The 16256-nt window shown below is 46.4% G+C and overlaps 1 protein-coding gene across 1 annotated transcript in view; it reads left to right on the top strand.

The window, feature by feature from the left end:
* rbm47 (RNA binding motif protein 47) overlaps positions 1 to 16256 on the top strand; it is a 43596-nt gene that overhangs the window by 17621 nt on the left and 9719 nt on the right. The window contains exons 2-3 of the mRNA XM_063008273.1: positions 14042 to 14762; positions 15352 to 15814. Coding sequence (XP_062864343.1) covers positions 14073 to 14762; positions 15352 to 15814 — 1153 coding nt within the window. The 5' untranslated portion in view covers positions 14042 to 14072. The remainder of the gene's footprint in view (positions 1 to 14041; positions 14763 to 15351; positions 15815 to 16256) is intronic.

Consider the following 16256-nt stretch of genomic DNA (forward strand, 5'->3'; position numbering starts at 1 on the left):
CGCGGTGCACTTACGCTCAGACAGACGACTCACCTGAGGAGGCAGGTACGGTGTGTGTGTTTGTGTGTGTGTGTGTGTGTGTGTGTGGTGCTACTTTTCAGTACCGTGTGTGTGTGTGTGTGTGTGTGCCATCATTGACACTCTAGGTGTGGGCTGTTGACTCATCCTCAAACGTCAGTAATTGAGGTTTTTAAGTCTGTTTGACCTTGTTTCACCTTCGTTAAAGTATTCAGCATTGAGATATAGTGTGTGTGTGTGTGTGTGTGTGTGTGTGTGTGTGTGTGTGTGTGTGTGTGTGTGTGTGTGTGTGTGTGTGTGTGTGTGTGTGTGTGTGTGTGTGTGTGTGTGTGTGAGAGAGAGAGAGCGAGCGAGAGAGCCTCACCGTTGCCAGGTTTTGCACTCTCGGTCTCGCTCTTTGGACTCCCGTGTTTACTGTTAGGGTGGGCCCGAGTGTGTGTGTGTGTGTGTGTGTGTTATCAGTGTGTGTACGTGTGTTTTAATGACTACCTAATGAACACCTTCAAGGAATCCGAAACTTATGAGCATGACTGTGGGGATTTGTGCCTGGGTATGTAGCCGGGCACTCCTGGCACGTTGGTATGAGGAAAGCTAAACAGACGCCGCTTCCCTGTGTCACGTGTATTACCCAGAATTCATTCTGAGGTTCCACAGGGTTTATTATCAGTGATGGAAATTCTTGACCCGGGGTCAGGACGGGTCCATCGCAGGGGAACGATCGCACCCCTGTTCCGAAACCTTTTATACATACAGTTTGTATATCGTTATAGGCGTGCTCGCTCTGTTTTAGCTCGTTTTCGGTCACATGGTGCATTTCCAAAAAGAGCTGAGATGCATTGGGATACCGACCGTGAGTCAGGACCTGATTCTGCTTATGCTTTAGTGTCTGAGTTTTGTTCTTCCTCTCTTGTAACGCGACCCTGAGACTGTGAAAACTCAATATTATTATTTTGTTATTATTATTGTTATTATTATATATTTGTAATAATTATTTTTATTATACTGTATATATATATATTTTTTTTATTGTTAATAATATTTTTTATTATTGTTATTATTGTTTAAATTTTTTATTATTATTATATATTTTAATTATGACTTTATTATACATTTTAATCATTATTATTGTTATATTTTTATTATTATTATTATTATTATAGATTTTTAATTATTATTATTTGTATTATTACTACTATTAATATTATATTTTTTGTCATATATATTATTATTATTATATATTTTTTAATCATTATTATTATTATTATATTTTTTTAAATAATTATTATTAATATTATATATTTTTTAATTATTATTATTGTATATTTTTTAATTATTATTAGTATATTTATTATTATTATTATTATATTTATTATTATATTTTAATGATTATTATTATTAATATTACTGTTATATTTATTATTATATTTATTATTATATTTTAATTGATTGTTGTTATTATTATATTTATTATTATTTATATTATTTTTATTATATTTATTATTTTTATTATTTATTTTTTAAATTATTATTATATTTATTATTATTATTACTATTATATTTACTATTATTCATATTATTATTATATTTGTTATTATATTTAAATTTATTGTAATTTTTATTATTATATTTATTATTATTATTATTATTATATTTATTATTATTATTACTATTATATTTACTATTATTCATATTATTATTATATTTGTTATTATATTTAAATTTATTGTAATTTTTATTATTATATTTATTGTTATTATTATTATATTTATTATTATATTTTAATTGATTGTTGTTATTATTATATTTATTATTATTTATATTATTTTTATTATATTTATTATTTTTATTATTTATTTTTTAAATTATTATTATATTTATTATTATTATTACTATTATATTTACTATTATTCATATTATTATTATATTTGTTATTATATTTAAATTTATTGTAATTTTTATTATTATATTTATTATTATTATTATTATATTTATTATTATTATTATTATTATTATTATTATTATTATAATTATTATGCTGCATTTTAAAAAGAGCTCGACACCTGAGATGCATTGGAATACCGACCATGAGTCAGGACCCGACCCCGCTAACGCTTTAGCGCCTGAATTATAGGTGAGGTTTATTATCGGCGACTCGAATTCTTGACAGGGGTCACGGCGGGTCCATCGCACCCCTGTTCCAGAAACGTTCAGTACTGTTATGCAGTCTACTTAATCCAACACGTTCGGGTTGAATCGGAATGTAGACCGCGAGTTGCGCCTACCTGACAAATTAATACCCACCCCTATGTGATGAACAATAGACTGACGCATACTTTTTCCCATATAGCTCCAAAAGTAAAAAAAATCTAGACAGCGCCTAAAAATCTGGAACCACTGATCTGGAACCACGGCGGCCGCGCTGCGCGACAGGGGAGCGGCTAGTTCCTGGAAAAGAGCGACGCCGAATTAGCTGACGTGCAAATCTGTGGGTTTGGAGAAGGAAGTGAATTCTGCACGAGAGAGAAAAACTCCAGTATTAAATATGAGCCGTTATTTATATCCGTCTATATTCAGTAATACAGAGTCATGTGGGGTCTGTCCTAATACCCAGTGAGCTGCCTACTGCCTACCGAGGGGGATTCTAATGAGACATGGACCTTACGAGGCAGATTATTTAGACGCTCTACTTCAAGTCACCGCAAGTCACTCGAAAGGAACTCCGTTGGTTGCTCCGCTTCTCATCCGCGTCTCTCAAGAGTGTCCCAAAACTTTTGGCACTTTATTAACTCACTGAACGACTTCATCTGAGCAGTTTGATAAACACGGTGAGGAATTTCGACCGTTTGAGCGTCTGTTTAATCGTCTGTTTAATCAGCGTGGAGTGTTGACGCAGCACACCGACCGGAGGCGTGGCCCGGGGGGGCGGTGGGTGCTAGGGTGCGGGTGGGTGCTGGAGGGGCAGGACGGGGGGTCAGGACAGGATACAGATGTTAAGACAACATGTCAAAGTTTGCAAACGTTTGAGAGACTGGAAGAGTGGAGACTGTTGTAGCAGCAAAATCATGGTTTGATCATTTTATGCTGAGAGGGATTTCGCCTGGATGTGGCAACCAGTGGTTAGAACTCTGGACTGTCAGTCGAATCCCGTCCATGCTGAGAGGGATTTCGCCTGGATGTGGCAACCCAGTGGTTAGAACTCGGGACTGTCAGAGTCGGGGTAGGGTTTGTGGGTTCGAATCCCGTTCCTATCATTCTCTGATCTGTCTCGCGTGTGTTCTGCTGAGAGGGATTTCGCCTGGATGTGGCAACCCGGCGGTTAGGGCTCTGGACTGTCAGTCGGTAGGTTGTGGGTTCGAATCCCGTCCCTATCATTCTCTGCTGAGAGGGATTTCGCCTGGATGTGGCAACCCAGCGGTTAAAACTCTGGACTATCAGTCGGTAGGCTGTGGGTTCGAATCCCGTCCCTGCCAAGCAGTCACCCCCCAAACTGTCATTTTATGCTGAGAGGGATTTCGCCTGGATGTGGCAACCCAGTGTTTAGGACTCTGAACTATCAGTCGGTAGGTTGTGAGTTCGAATCCCGTCCCTATCAAGCAGTCACCCCCACCAAACTGTCATTTTATGCTGAGAGGGATTTCGCCTGGATGTGGCAACCCAGTGGTTAGAACTCTGGACTGTCGGTCGGTAGGTTGTGGGTTCGAATCCTGTCCCGTCACTTCACGCTCAGTGCACTTAAGACTAAATGGAAGCGAATCCCTGCAGTCATGTTCCGAAATCCTGTGGTCCAGTTACCACACAGGTTGTATGAAGGAAGAAGGACATGTCCCGATTAAACGCGCACACACACACACACACACGCGCACACACACACACACACACACACACACGCGCACACACGCACACACACACACATTCCTCAGGCCTGCTCAAGCAGAGAGGAGCGATCTGATTGGCTGACGAGAAACGGCCACACAAGGGTCAAAGTAAAAGTGACGCCACCTAAAGCACTTCATTATTCCTCAACTTACATACAGGATTTCGGAACATGACTGCAAGGATTCGCTTCCGTTCAGCCTCAACAGTGGCGTCAGGGTCGGGGTTTCGTTTAGGCCAGTCACGTTTCTTAGCATCAAACGTGCACCCTACGGTGACTGCTTGGCAGGGACGGGATTCGAACCCACAACCTACCGACTGACAGTCCAGAGCCAAACCCAGACGAAATCCCTCTCAGTAGAAAATGACAGTTTGGGGGGTGACTGCTTGGCAGGGACGGGATTCAAACCCACAACCTACTGACTGACAGTCCAGAGCCCTAACCGCTGGGTTGCCAAACCCAAGCGAAAACCCTCTCAGTAGAAAATTACAGTTTGGGGGGGTGACTGCTTAGCAGGGACGGGATTCGAACCCACAACCTACCGACTGATAGTCTAACGACTGAGTTGCCACATCCAGGCGAATTCCCTCTTAGCAGAAAATAACAGTTGGGGGGTGACTGCTTGGCAGGGACGAGATTCGAACCCACAACCTACCGACTGATAGTCCGGTGTTCTAACGACTGCGTTGCCAAACCCAGGCGAATTCCCTCTCAGCATAAAATGACAGTTTGGGGGGGTGACTGCTTGGCAGGGACGGGATTTGAACCCACAACCTACCGACTGATAGTCCGGTGTTCTAACGACTGAGTTGCCAAACCCAAGCAAAATCCCTCTCAGTAGAAAATGACAGTTGGGGGTGACTGCTTGGCAGGGACGGGATTCGAACCCACAACCTACCGACTGACAGTCCAGAGCCCTAACCGCTGGGTTGCCAAACCCAAGCGAAATCCCTCTCAGTATAAAATGACAGTTTGGGGGGGGACTGCTTGGCAGGGACGGGATTCGAACCCACAACCTACTGACTGACAGTCCAGAGTTCTAACGACTGAGTTGCCAAACCCAAGCAAAATCCCTCTCAGTAGAAAATGACAGTTTGGGGGGGGTGACTGCTTAGCAGGGACGGGATTCGAACCCACAACCTACCGACTGATAGTCCAGAGCCCTAACCGCTGGGTTGCCACATCCGGGCGAAATCCCTCTCAGGAGAAAATGACAGTTTCTTGCACCCTACAGGACAGGATTCGAACCCACAACCTACCCGACCGACAGTCCAGAGCCAAACCCAGACGAATTTCCTCTCAGTATGAATTGACAGTTTGGGGGGGGTGACTGCTTGGCAGGGACGGGATTCGAACCCACAACCTACCGACTGATAGTCTAACGACTGAGTTGCCACATCCAGGCGAATTCCCTCTTAGCAGAAAATAACAGTTGGGGGGTGACTGCTTGGCAGGGACGAGATTCGAACCCACAACCTACCGACTGATAGTCCGGTGTTCTAACGACTGCGTTGCCAAACCCAGGCGAATTCCCTCTCAGCATAAAATGACAGTTTGGGGGGGTGACTGCTTGGCAGGGACGGGATTCGAACCCACAACCTACCGACTGATTGTCCAGAGCCCTAATCGCTGGGTTGCCACATTCAGGCGAATTCCCTCTCAGTAGAAAATGACATTTTGGAGGGTGACTGCTTGGCAGGGACGGGATTTGAACCCACAACCTACAGACTGATAGTCCGGTGTTCTAACGACTGAGTTGCCAAACCCAAGCAAAATCCCTCTCAGTAGAAAATGACAGTTGGGGGTGACTGCTTGGCAGGGACGGGATTCGAACCCACAACCTACCGACTGATAGTCCGGTGTTCTAACGACTGAGTTGCCAAACCCAAGCAAAATCCCTCTCAGTAGAAAATGACAGTTTGGGGAGGTGACTGCTTGGCAGGGACGGGATTCGAACCCACAACCTACCGACTGATAGTCCGGTGTTCTAACGACTGAGTTGCCAAACCCAAGCAAAATCCCTCTCAGTAGAAAATGACAGTTTGGGGGGGTGACTGCTTGGCAGGGACGGGATTCGAACCCACAACCTACCGACTGATAGTCCGGTGTTCTAACGACTGAGTTGCCAAACCCAAGCAAAATCCCTCTCAGTAGAAAATGACAGTTTGGGGAGGTGACTGCTTGGCAGGGACGGGATTCGAACCCACAACCTACCGACTGATAGTCCGGTGTTCTAACGACTGAGTTGCCAAACCCAAGCAAAATCCCTCTCAGTAGAAAATGACAGTTTGGGGGGGTGACTGCTTGGCAGGGACGGGATTCGAACCCACAACCTAGCGACTGACAGTCCAGAGCCCGAACCTGTGGGTTGCCAAACCCAGGCGAAATCCCTCTCAGCATAAAATGACAGTTTGGGGTTTCGTGCACCCTACGGGACGGGATTCGAACCCACAACCTACCGACTGACAGTCCAGAGTCTTAGTTGCTGTGTTGCCACACCCAGACGAATTCCCTCTCAGAAGAAAATGACAGTTTGGGGATCAACTCCGGATCAACAACCACAATTTCTGAGCTCGTGCTCACGCTCAGGCGTCCAGATACTTTTGACCCGCCTGTTTGTCTCTTATACTTTAACCACAGTTGTAATCATTAAACCTCATCCAGGACGAACTTTGACCCTGTTATCGCTCTCGCGAGCGCAGCGTGACTTTTATTACGCGGGTGATGACTCCGCCCGGACTCCGCCCGTTCTGGAACACTCCGCAGCGGTCCCATTTCTCATTTTCTGCTGAGAGGGATTTCGCCTGGATGTGGCAACCCAGTGGTTAGGGTTCTGGACTATCAGTCGGTAGGTTGTGGGTTCGGATCCCGTCGCTGCCGAGCAGTCACCCCCCAACTGTCATTTTATGCTGAAAGGGAATTTGCCTGGATGTGGCAACCCAGCGGTTAGAACTCTGGACTGTCAGTTGGTAGGTTGTGGGTTCGAATCCCAAAATTATTATTATTATTATTATTTTTTTATTTTTATTTTTTTTTAGCAGATTTAAAACATGCTAACTTGCTAACATCAAAACCTTACATTGTAGCTGTCGCTTAATCCTCGTCTGAATCGGTATGCGCTAACGTTAGCATTAGCTTTAGCTTTAGGTTTGTTTTGTTTTGTTTTTTGCAGATATAAAACCGGCTAACTGGCTAATGTCAGAACCTTTTTGTAGCTGTTGCTTAATCCTGGTTCTAATCAGTATGTGCTAACATTAGCATTAGCTAATTTTTAGCTTTTTTTTGTAGCTGCCGATTAATCGTGGTTCTAAACGGTATGTGCTAACATTAGCATTAGCTTTACTTTTTTTTGTTTGCTCTGTTTTTTGCAGATGTAAAACCGGCTAACTGGCTAATTTGTAAATAGCATAAAAACAAATCACTGTGGCTAGTTCATGAGAAAGGAATTAGCTTGCTAGATTAGCGCAGTAGTGACCTTTGACCTTGAGCCTGTGGCTTCTTATTATGGTTTATGGAGCGTAGGGAGAGTTCATTAAAATCGCCCTTTGATCCCGAGAGCCCCCTGTATAGCGCCCCGCCCCCGCCCCATTACCGCGTTCGGTGTGCGCTGTCTATTCCTGGGTATTTCGCGGTGGAACCGGACCCACCGGGATCCTGACCGGTACGGTTCCGATGCCAGAACGACAGTGCATTACATCGCTGGTATCGATCTAGCGGTACGACCCACGCCGTCCTCTTGGTGCATTCTGCTGACGCTACTAGACAGCAGCCCTTGTGACTGAAGCTCCTGCCACATTACGCTACTATACAGCTATTATACCAGATTGAGGCAATAACAGTCTCCGCTCATGTAGTGCGACTGTGGGAACTTGTGCCCGGAATCTCTGGCCTGCAGTCGACGTTCCAATGCGTCCCAGATTTCCTGTGTTATATAGAGCACACACACACACACACACACACTCTCTCTCTCTCTCACACACACACACACTTTATCTCCCGTTATCAAACTAATGCAAACACACTGTGTGTGTGTGTGTGTGTGTGTGTGTGTGTGTGTGTGTGTGTGTGTGTGTGTGTGTGTGACCTTGCTTGTAGTTTACAGGTCATAATAAGAATCCTATATTATTATTCGTACGCACACTGAACGTCCCTGAACGTCTCGGAACGTATCGGCGTCCTCGTGGCGGCCCGTATCGTCCTGAGCTTTCATTTCTCTTTCCTTTAACCAAGGGGCGCCGACTAGACAAAGCTGTGTGTGTGTACAGTAATAGGCAGTTATAAGGCGGTTATACAGTAATAGGTGGTTATACTGTAATATAGGCGGTTATACGGTGGTTATACTGTAATATAGGCGGTTATACGGTGGTTATACTGTAATATAGGCGGTTATAAGGTGGTTATACTGTAATATAGGCGGTTATACGGTGGTTATACTGTAATATAGGCGGTTATAAGGTGGTTATACTGTAATATAGGCGGTTATACGGTGGTTATACTGTAATATAGGCGGTTATACGGTGGTTATACTGTAATATAGGCGGTTATAAGGTGGTTATACTGTAATATAGGCGGTTATAAGGTGGTTATACTGTAATATAGGCGGTTATACGGTGGTTATACTGTAATATAGGCGGTTATAAGGTGGTTATACTGTAATATAGGCGGTTATACGGTGGTTATACTGTAATATAGGCGGTTATACGGTGGTTATACTGTAATATAGGCGGTTATAAGGTGGTTATACTGTAATATAGGCGGTTATACGGTGGTTATACTGTAATATAGGCGGTTATACGGTGGTTATACTGTAATATAGGCGGTTATAAGGTGGTTATACTGTAATATAGGCGGTTATACGGTGGTTATACTGTAATATAGGCGGTTATAAGGTGGCAATAAAGTGATAGGTGGTTATAAGGCTTTTTTACCCTAATAGGCAGTAATAGGCAGTGATAGGTGGTTATTAGGTGGTTATAAGGCTTTTTTACCCTAATAGGCAGTAATAGGCAGTGATAGGGGGTTATAAGGCTTTTTTACCCTAATAGGCAGTAATAGGCAGTGATAGGTGGTTATAAGGCTTTTTTTTTTACCCTAATAGGCAGTAATAGGTGGTTATTAGGTGGTTATAAGGCAGTTTTACTCTAATAGGCAGTGATAGGTGGTTATAAGGCTTTTTTTTTATCCTAATAGGCAGTAATAGGTGGTTATTAGGTGGTTATAAGGCTTTTTTTTTTTTACCCTAATAGGCAGTAATAGGTGGTTATTAGGTGGTTATAAGGCAGTTTTACTCTAATAGGCAGTAATAGGCAGTGATAGGTGGTTATTAAGCGGTTATAAGACAGTTTTACCCTAACAGGCAGTGATAGGTGGTTATTAGGTGGTTATAAGGCAGTTTTACCCTAATAGGCAGTGATAGGTGGTTATTAGGCGGTTATAAGACAGTTTTACCCTAATAGGCAGTGATAGGTGGTCATTAGGCAGTTATAAGACAGTTTTACCGTAATAGGTGGTTATTAGGTGGTTATAAGGCAGTTTTACCCTAATAGGCAGTGATAGGTGGTTATTAGGTGGTTATAAGGCAGTTTTACCCTAATAGGCAGTGATAGGTGGTTATAAGGCTTTTTTTTTTACCCTAATAGGCAGTGATAGGTGGTTATTAGGTGGTTATAAGGCAGTTTTACCATAATAGGCAGTGATAGGTGGTTATAAGGCTTTTTTTTTTACCCTAATAGGCAGTGATAGGTGGTTATTAGGTGGTTATAAGGCAGTTTTACCCTAATAGGCAGTAATAGGCAGTGATAGGTGGTTATTAGGCGGTTATAAGGCAGTTTTACCGTAATAGGTGGTTATAAGGTTATATTATTGAACAGCCACTTTTCTGACAGAGCTTCTCACACATCTGTGGGAATTTGTGCCGGTTCCGAAGTACAGAGGAGGATTTTACGGTTGAAATACTCGGTCAGCGATTAACCGCGAAACTTTTACGACGACGTTCGGCTCCTCCGGTCAATCAGTGTCCCAACGTCACATGATCTCGGGGTCATAAAGTCCAATTATTCTTTAACCCCCTAAACGTCGCCTGATCCATCATGTGACCCGGCTTTAAAGCTCAGGCCAGCTCTGTGAAACTGGGCACAGACTGTATGGCCAAAAGTATGTGGACGCCACTTCTAATTACTGTTTCAGTTGTTTAACTGGACACACAAAAGCTATTTCCGGGTGTCCACAAACTTTCGGCCATAAGCAGGTGGATCAGAACCCAGATATCCAACCATATGCGGTTCCATTTCGGGACAGGACTGCAGGGATTCGCTTCTTGAATTAGTATTGGGAACACACTATGTGGCCAAAAGTATGTGGACGCCACTTCTAATTACTATTTGAGTTGTTTAAACTGGGTTCTTAAAGCACGTGGATCAGAACCCAGATATCCAACCATATACGGTTCGATTTTGGAACAGGACTGCAGGGATTTGCTTCTTGAATTAGTCTTGGGCACACACTACATACTATATAGCCAAAAGTATGTGGACGCCACTTCTAATTACAGTTTGAGTTGTTTAAACTGGGTTCTTGAAGCATGTGGATCAGAACCCAGATATCCAACCATATGCGGTTTGATTTCGGAACAGGACTGCAAGGATTCGCTTCCACTCTCTGTCTAACACACACACACACACACACACACACACACACTCTGTGTTCGTGTTCAGTTCATGCCGTGATTTGTGCAGGTTAATCATCCACCTGCTGCTGCACACACACACACACACAGGCGAAAGTAGGAGGCCACGCCCATTACCGACAGGTGCTTCTCGCTCCAGGAGCGGAGCCTGTTCTAGCTGCGAAGCTCTATATCGATAACACGGGTGGGAAGCGGTCACGTCTAAACGCGTCACCCAGGGGGAACAAAATAGGGAAGATGACTTGATGACTTGTCTATCCTGCAGCGACCTCGTGATTGGTTGACCGGCGGGTCTTCCTGTTTCTGTGTGTGTGTGTGTGTGTGTGTGTGTGTGTGTGTGTGTGTGTGTGTGTGTGTGTGTGTGTGTGAAGGAGGAAGTGTGTGGACGAGCTTCAGTTCTGCTGACTGTTAGTCGCTCGTCACACACACACACACACACACACACACATACACACTCGGTCACATGCTGCTGTTCGTGGCGCGCAGAGCGGACTATGGAACGCGCAGGTATTTCGATACGCCGTGTGTGTGTGTGTGTGTGTGTGTGTGTGTTTGTGTGTGTTTTGGCTCTTTCTTGACCTTAAAGCACTTTGTAGTTCTACAATTACTGACTGTAGTCCATCTGTTTCTCTGCATGCTTTGTGGTAAGTGGAGCTGATAAAATGGACAGTGAGTGTAGAAACAAGGGGGTGGTCATAATGTTATGGCTGATCGGTGTGTATTGTATATTAAAATGACTGTACTGCGCGAGAACGAAGCGAGCCTCCCGACAAAATAATGCCTATCGCGACATCTAGTGGGCGATTACCGAACTACCGGTCTCGGGACGCTTCTCGCGGGGATCGGAAACGATCGGACCGGATGTTCGGTTTTCCAGATTTCATCCGTTAAATCCGAAATCCGTTAAACAGAGGCCCGTTAAATCGAGGTTCAGATCGTATCAAAATGCCGAGAACGAAGCGAGCCTCCCGACAAAATAAAGCCGAACACTCGCGTAAACATACAGTACAGAGACGTGCGCCGGCTAGCGGACGATCACCGAACTACTGGAATTTAAAGCGATCGGACCAGACGTTTGGGCTTCCACATTTTGTTCGTTAAATCCGAAATTTGTTAAACGGAGGTTCGTTAAATCGATCACCGAACTACAGGAATCGGAAACGATTGGACCGTATGTTCGGTTTTCAAGATTTCGTCCATTAAATCCGAAATCCGTTAAACGGAGGTCCGTTAAACCGAGGTTCAGATCGTATCAAAATGCCGAGAACGAAGCGAGCCTCCCGACAAAATAAAGCCGAACACTCGCATAAACATACAGTAGAGAGACGTGCGCCGGCTAGCGGACAATCACCGAACTACTGGAATTTAAAGCGATCGGACCGGACGTTTGGTCTTCCACATTTTGTTCGTTAAATCCGAAATTTGTTAAATGGAGGTCCGTTAAATTGAGGTTCAGATCGTATCAAAATGCCGAGAATGAAGCGAGACTCCCGACAAAATAAAGCCGAACACTCGCGTAAACATACAGTAGAGAGACGTGCGCCGGCTAGCGGACAATCACCGAACTACTGGCATTGGAAACGATCGGACCGGACGTTCGGTTTTCCAGATTTTGAACGTTAAAGCCGAAATCCGTTAAACGGAGGTCCGTTAAATCGAGGTTCAGATCGTATCAAAATGCCGAGAACGAAGCGAGCCTCCCGACAAAATAAAGCCTATCGCGACATCTAGTGGGCGATTACCGAACTATCGATCTCGGGGCGCTTCTCGTGGGGACCGGAAACGATTGGACCGGACGTTCGGTTTTCCAGATTTTGTCTGTTAAATGGAGGTCCGTTAAATCGAGGTTCAGATCGTATCAAAATGATGAGAACGAAGCGAGCCTCCCAACAAAATAAAGCCGAATACTCGTGTAAACATACAGTACAGAGACGTGCGCCGGCTAGCGGACAATCACCGGACTACTGGAATCGGAAACAATCGGACCGGACGTTCGGTCTTCCAGATTTTGAACGTTAAATCCGAAATCCGTTAAATCGAGGTTCAGATCATATCAATGCCGAGAACGAAGCGAGCCTCCCGACAAAACAAAGCCGAACACTCTGTCCAATGATATGCGGTTCGATTTCGGAACAGGGCTGCAGGGATTCGCTTCTCGAATTAGCCTTGGGCACACACTACGTGGCCAAAAGTATGTGGACGCCCCTCTTAATTACTGTTTCAGTTTAAACTAGACACAAAAGCTATTTCCGGGTGTCCACAAACTTTCGGCCATAAGCGGGTGGATCAGAGCCCAGATGTCCAACGATATGCGGTTCGATTTCGGAACAGGACTGCAGGGATTCACTTCTTGAATTTGTGTTGGGAACACACTATGTGGCCAAAAGTATGTGGACGCCCCGTTGAATTACTGTTGGACGCACAAGAGCTTTAACCTCAGTCCTCACTTCTTAGCGGCTTGGCCGGGATCGGACCCTCAACCCTTTAACCCGCGTTCTGTTAACGTCGGTGCCTAGAACTTTTGGGACGTCGTATATTCACTCTTGGCGGCATCGGATAAATCCATACCAGAGATTTTTTCCGTCCTGAAAAATGCAGACCTGTGCGGCTTAGCCGGCTTTATCGGGTGGCTTTAGGTCCGGGACAGGATTACGTCCCGTCCCGTGCTGTGTGGGGTAAGGGTCAAGAGAAGGAATTCTGGAGTACGATAAAGACGGGGAAGAAACTACCCCCAAGGTGGGCGATTACCGAACTACCGGTCTCGAGAACGAAGCGAGCCTCCCGACAAAATAAGGCCGAACACTCGCGTAAACATGCAGTAGAGAGACGCGCGTCGGCTAGCGGACGATCACCGAACTACTGGAATCGGAAACGATCAGACCGGACGTTCGGCCTTCCAGATTTCGTCCGTTAAATTCGAAATCCGTTAAACGGAGGTTCGTTAAATCAATTTTAATACTGTTTGTTTTTTTAAACTGGGCTTCCAACAAGCTTGCGGTCGGGTGTCCGAATACTTCTGGCCAGATGGTTAATTGTTGAGCTGGTCCTGTGCCTAAAACTTTTGGGACATCGTCTCAGGACGCTTTTCGGAGTGTATAAAAATGGCCAGAATCTTGGCTCTGCTCCCGGTCGGCTGGGCGCCATCTAGCGGGCACGATTGGCATCCAGTCTGCTGGATGGGAAAGACCGGACAAAGAGGGCGGGGTTATCGACGTTGTGTTGGGACCTTGGTTGCCCAGGGCGCCTGTACGGAAAGTGGGGGAGCACAGAGGTGTGTGTCAGGCGAATATACACCCCCCGTGGACACCGTCATGGTCCCCAGCAGCTGATCGGCTATTCTGAATTAGGGGGAACAGGGGGTAAAATGCATTAAAACAGACGAGTAGAGACTGTTGTAGTTGCAAACCGGCTCATGGTCAGGTGTCCACAAGAAGCCTAACAACATGCTCCTCCTCTCTCCCCAGACTCCAACTCTGATTGGAAGCTTGTGTCAGAATGACAGCAGAAGACTCCGCCTCTGCCGTCTCCATGAGTCACTCGAGTCCCTCCAGCTCCAATCCGGCCAACAGTAACCCGCTCCACCTGGAATCCGCTTCAGAGGGCGTCGCTGGTGCCCATAACGAAGCCGCGCTGCTGGCTCTGATGGACCGGACGGGCTACAAGATGGTGCAAGAAAACGGACAGCGCAAGTACGGCCCGCCCCCCGGCTGGCAGGGCCCCTCCCCTCCGCGCGGCTGCGAGATCTTCGTGGGCAAGATACCACGCGACGTCTACGAGGACGAGCTGGTGCCGGTGTTTGAGAGCGTGGGCCGGATCTACGAGATGCGCCTGATGATGGACTTCGACGGGAAGAACCGCGGCTACGCCTTCGTCATGTACGCGCAGAAGCACGAGGCCAAGCGCGCCGTGCGGGAGCTGAACAACTACGAGGTGCGGCCCGGGCGGCTGCTGGGGGTCTGCTCGAGCGTCGACAACTGCCGCCTGTTCATCGGCGGGATCCCCAAGACCAAGAAGCGGGAGGAGATCCTGGAGGAGGTCTCCAAGGTGACCGAAGGCGTTCTGGACGTGATCGTGTACGCCAGCGCCGCGGACAAGATGAAAAACCGCGGGTTCGCCTTCGTGGAGTACGAGTCCCATCGGGCGGCCGCCATGGCCAGGAGGAAACTCATGCCGGGTCGCATACAGGTGAGACTTGCTCTTCCTATTTACCTTGGCATCTTGCGGAAACAGTTACAGCTTCTGTAGAGAAAGTGGAGGAGCGCAGAAGTGTGTGTCAGGGTTCAAATCTCGGCTCTGCTCCCGGTCGGCTGGGCGCCATCTAGCGGGCATGACTGGCATCCAGTCTGCTGGATGGGAAAGACCGGACTAAGAGGGCGGGGTTATCGACGTTGTGTTGGGATCTTGGTTGCCCAGGGTGCCTGTAGAGAAAGTGGAGGAGCGCAGAGGTGTGTTCGAGTCCCATCGGGCGGCCGCCATGGCCAGGAGGAAACTCATGCCGGGTCGCATACAGGTAAGTCTCGAGACACTACCCTTGCTCTTCCTATTTACCTTGGCATCTTGTGGAAACAGCTTGGGGAAGGCTCTTTCTGGACAACCTGAATGGTAAAGAGATCAAGGTCTTTCCTTGTTCTGGCAAGTCTGTGCCCCTGGGTACGAGCCAAGCCTACTTGTCCAACGTGTGCCTACATGGGCATCTTCTCCAAAGCCTTCCAAGAAGAAGGGTAGGTCAAGGATATTCAATGCCAGGATGCTCATGGTCTTCTTGCCTCTACAGCTCTGGGGCCACCAGATCGCCGTGGACTGGGCGGAGCCGGAAATCGACGTGGACGAGGACATCATGGAGACGGTGAAGATCCTGTACGTGCGCAACCTGATGATCGAGACCAGCGAGGAGACCCTGCGCCAGGTCTTCTGCCAGTACAACCCGGGCTGCGTGGAGCGGGTGAAGAAGATCCGGGACTACGCCTTCGTGCACTTCGCCAGCCGGGAGGACGCCGTCGCGGCCATGGACAACCTGAACGGGAAGGAGATCGAGGGCTCCTGCATCGAGGTCACGCTGGCCAAGCCCGTGGACAAGGAGCAGTACACTCGCTACCAGAAGGCGTCCAAGGGAAGCGCGACAAGTGGTGACGGCATGCAGCAGAATTACGTCTATCAGTGTGACCCCTTGACCCTCGCCTACTACGGATACCCATACAACACCCTCGTCGGACCCAACCGAGACTACTTCATCAAAGGTTAGACACGGTTCCTCGCTAGCGTTTTCCTTTCCTTTAACGACAATCGCTTTATGATCAATTAACCTTCGGAATTGACGTGTCTCCGTGACTCTAGAATCACGGGGTCTCCAACGTGCTAGCTATTCCTGAGCATCCTGCTTCTAAAATTATCATCTTCCGAATAATTAAACGAACAAAATTAGCAACTAGCTATACGACTATTGAGAAAATCCCTGAGCGATGTCGTTAACACCTAAACATTAGCGTCGTACTTGGTCCCAAGTCGCTTGGAAAATACGCGTCTGCCGACGTAGTAGACGGAAGCTAAGGAACAGCCAGGATCCTGAGACGGTCGTAAACCTGGGGCGATGTCGTTAACACCTAAACATTAGCGTCGTACTTGGTCCCAAGTCGCTTGGAAAATACGCGTCTGCCGACGTAGTAGACGGAAGCTAAGGAA

Source organism: Trichomycterus rosablanca, chromosome 14 (assembly GCF_030014385.1).
Source record: "Trichomycterus rosablanca isolate fTriRos1 chromosome 14, fTriRos1.hap1, whole genome shotgun sequence".
NCBI lineage: Eukaryota > Metazoa > Chordata > Actinopteri > Siluriformes > Trichomycteridae > Trichomycterus > Trichomycterus rosablanca.